At 38.5% G+C, this 2,692-nt stretch overlaps 1 protein-coding gene across 1 annotated transcript in view; it reads left to right on the top strand.

Annotated features, from left to right (window-relative positions):
- Nucleotides 1-2,692, top strand: part of bco1 (beta-carotene oxygenase 1) — a 10,155-nt gene that overhangs the window by 3,713 nt on the left and 3,750 nt on the right. Inside the window, exons 6-9 of the mRNA XM_014008493.1 lie at nucleotides 155-375; nucleotides 472-729; nucleotides 824-929; nucleotides 1,192-1,286. Coding sequence (XP_013863947.1) covers nucleotides 155-375; nucleotides 472-729; nucleotides 824-929; nucleotides 1,192-1,286 — 680 coding nt within the window. The remainder of the gene's footprint in view (nucleotides 1-154; nucleotides 376-471; nucleotides 730-823; nucleotides 930-1,191; nucleotides 1,287-2,692) is intronic.

The raw sequence follows: 2,692 nt of genomic DNA, 5'->3' as shown, positions 1-2,692 counted from the left end.
TAGATATAGATATAGATATAGATATGTCTATCTATTTAAATTATAAATAGGTTAGATTTACAGGAATAGTGCTTTTTTTTTATCCATAATGACGTTTGTGTTGCGAAGCACTGAAATAATCAGTCGCTGAAGTCTTTTTACTGTCACCTTTTAGACAAAGGCAAGACCGTCTCTGCGCTGAAGAACGCCCRGGTGGTCTGCACGATTCCCTGCCGCTCTCTCCTCACGCCCAGCTACTACCACAGCTTCGGCATGACGGACAACTACATCGTYTTCATCGAGCAGCCGTTCAAGCTGGACATCCTCAAGATGGCCACCGCCTACATGAGGGGAGTGAACTGGGCCAGCTGCATGAAGTACAACCCGGATGAAAATGTAAGGAGTGGTTAGCTTTATGGTCTTTATGTCACTAATTTTGTTTATCTGGATTAGAGGATGGTAACAATAACTCTATTTTTATGACTTTTTTAGACTCTGATCCATCTGATTGACAAAAAAACAGGCAAAGAGGTGGAGATGAAGTACTCCACTGGAGCGATGGTGGTCTATCATCATGTGAACGCCTTTGAAGATGACGGTCACGTGGTCTTTGACGTCATTGCCTACGACAACACCAGCCTTTATGACATGTTCTACCTGAGCAAGCTGAAAGAAGCTGCTAGGTCCCAAAACAAAGACAACTGCAAACCAAGTTATCGAAGGTTTGCAATTCCCATTCACCCGGACAAGGTGGGCAACGAAAAAGCTGGAATGGATTTCAACCTGTGTCTTCATTTTTATTTATGTATTTTTTTTTACCTTACTGACTTTTGTGGTTTTGCAGAGCGTTGCAGTTGGAGACAATATGGTAAAACTCAAATACACAAAAGCCAGCGCTGTGAAGGAGAAAGAAGGCAAACTTGTGTGTCAGGCAGAGGTCCTCTGTGAAGGTAAAACCCAGTAAATCCAGTCTCACCAGGACTTCTTTACCAGTTTGTTTGTTTTCTCGGCGTCTTGTGACCTTCATGTTTTCCACCTGGCCCTTTAGCATCACCTGATTTTACAAACTCTTCCTTACCTGCTCTCAGTTTTTTTAACCTTGAGCTTTTGTTTTATTCATTTTATATTTATTTTATTCACAAATCTCTGATTTATTTTGCTTGTTTTTCTCTTATGTGCAAGAACAAAACCCTGTGATTTTCTTTCCATCAGATTTTGAGTTACCCAGGATCAATTATGACTACAATGGCATGAAGCACCAGTTTGTCTATGGAAACATTGTGGATGAATCTGCATCAACTAAACAGGTGATGCTCCCCATTCTACTTTAATTTGGTAATTGCTCATTTGTAGTTTCCTTGAAGTGTGTTTTTTCATGTCTTAAAGCTTAAGTATCAGGAAAACCATTTAACATGCCAGCGTCTTTGGAAGTAAGATTTTAATGCCCAGTTTGGGGGAAACACATTGTTCCTGTCAGCATTGTTCCACAGATGTAGGAAAGGAAAATGCATTTTTGAGAAGGATGCAGCACAATGCTCCTAAAACCTTGAACCTTCTTTAGTTTATAAAATAAGTATTTTAATGGCACAGATGGGTCTAGTTGAGCATCAAAACAAGAAACAATAGAAAAAAAACTTTCATTGTTGTGATGCTGGAATCATTGCATACAGGATGTTTCTGTTTTAGCTGTTATCACAATACAGTGAGATTAGAGTAACCAGATGAACCTAAGGACCTCTGCCTACGTATCTGCAGAAACTAAGTATAACCATTATAAAGTGGGAGTTTATTACAGAGCGTTTGATAGAGATTGTTCCTGGTTTGTGATATTTCAACACGAGGTGTTATCTGAGTCATGAAGAGTCACAAGTCCATGTACTGCAAAAGGGAAGCCCTTTGTTGAGGATGGGCACTGAAGTCTTGCAACATGTCCACGATCCTGTCAAAAAAATTTTTTAATATAACATGACTGAAGACCTGAAATATAAACTGAGAAAACAAGATGCACCACATCAGTGGTTCTCAACCTTTTTAGACTTGTGTACCCCCTGAGCCATTTTGTCATTCTACTAGTACCCCCTCTGTCAAACGTAATGATGACTCTCCAAAATGTTTAATGTACAACAACTGATTATTAAATAAAAATTATATATTTAATCCCCCTAGAATGTTTAATTCTCAGGCATTTTATATTTTTCAACTCAAATTAAACAAAGATAAATATGTTGCCTTGAAARTGAATAAGTAATTAAATAAATAAACCAGGCAGGTGCAGGAAGCAGCAGCATCCAAAATACATTAAATACCCCAAATAAGCCAATCCTGTGAGATTCCGTGTTTTATACTAGATTCCATTTTGTGTTAATTTCGTGATTGGAAATCGTTGGGCCCTATTACATATCTCAGTCCTATTTTTATTTATTTTTTAACACACCTGGGAAATTGTTCCATGTACCCCCTGTAATATGCTCACGTACCCCTGGTTGGGAATCACTGTACTACAGTATTTTAGAAAACTTACGGTAAAGTTATCGCACTAAGGTAGTGTGACTGAGGTATATAAATACGTAATGTTTATATTATATATTTATGTGTGTGTGTGTGTATAGATAGATAGATAGATAGATAGATGGATATTCTTTTCCTTTGTGGCTCGTAGATCAGTTTACCCGCCCGGACACTGGTGGGTCTTGGAGAGGAGTCGATGCCTCTT

Source organism: Austrofundulus limnaeus, unplaced genomic scaffold, assembly GCF_001266775.1.
Source record: "Austrofundulus limnaeus strain Quisiro unplaced genomic scaffold, Austrofundulus_limnaeus-1.0 Scaffold50, whole genome shotgun sequence".
NCBI lineage: Eukaryota > Metazoa > Chordata > Actinopteri > Cyprinodontiformes > Rivulidae > Austrofundulus > Austrofundulus limnaeus.
Note: the sequence above shows the minus strand (reverse complement) of the source record. Positions and strands in the feature narration are given on the sequence as shown.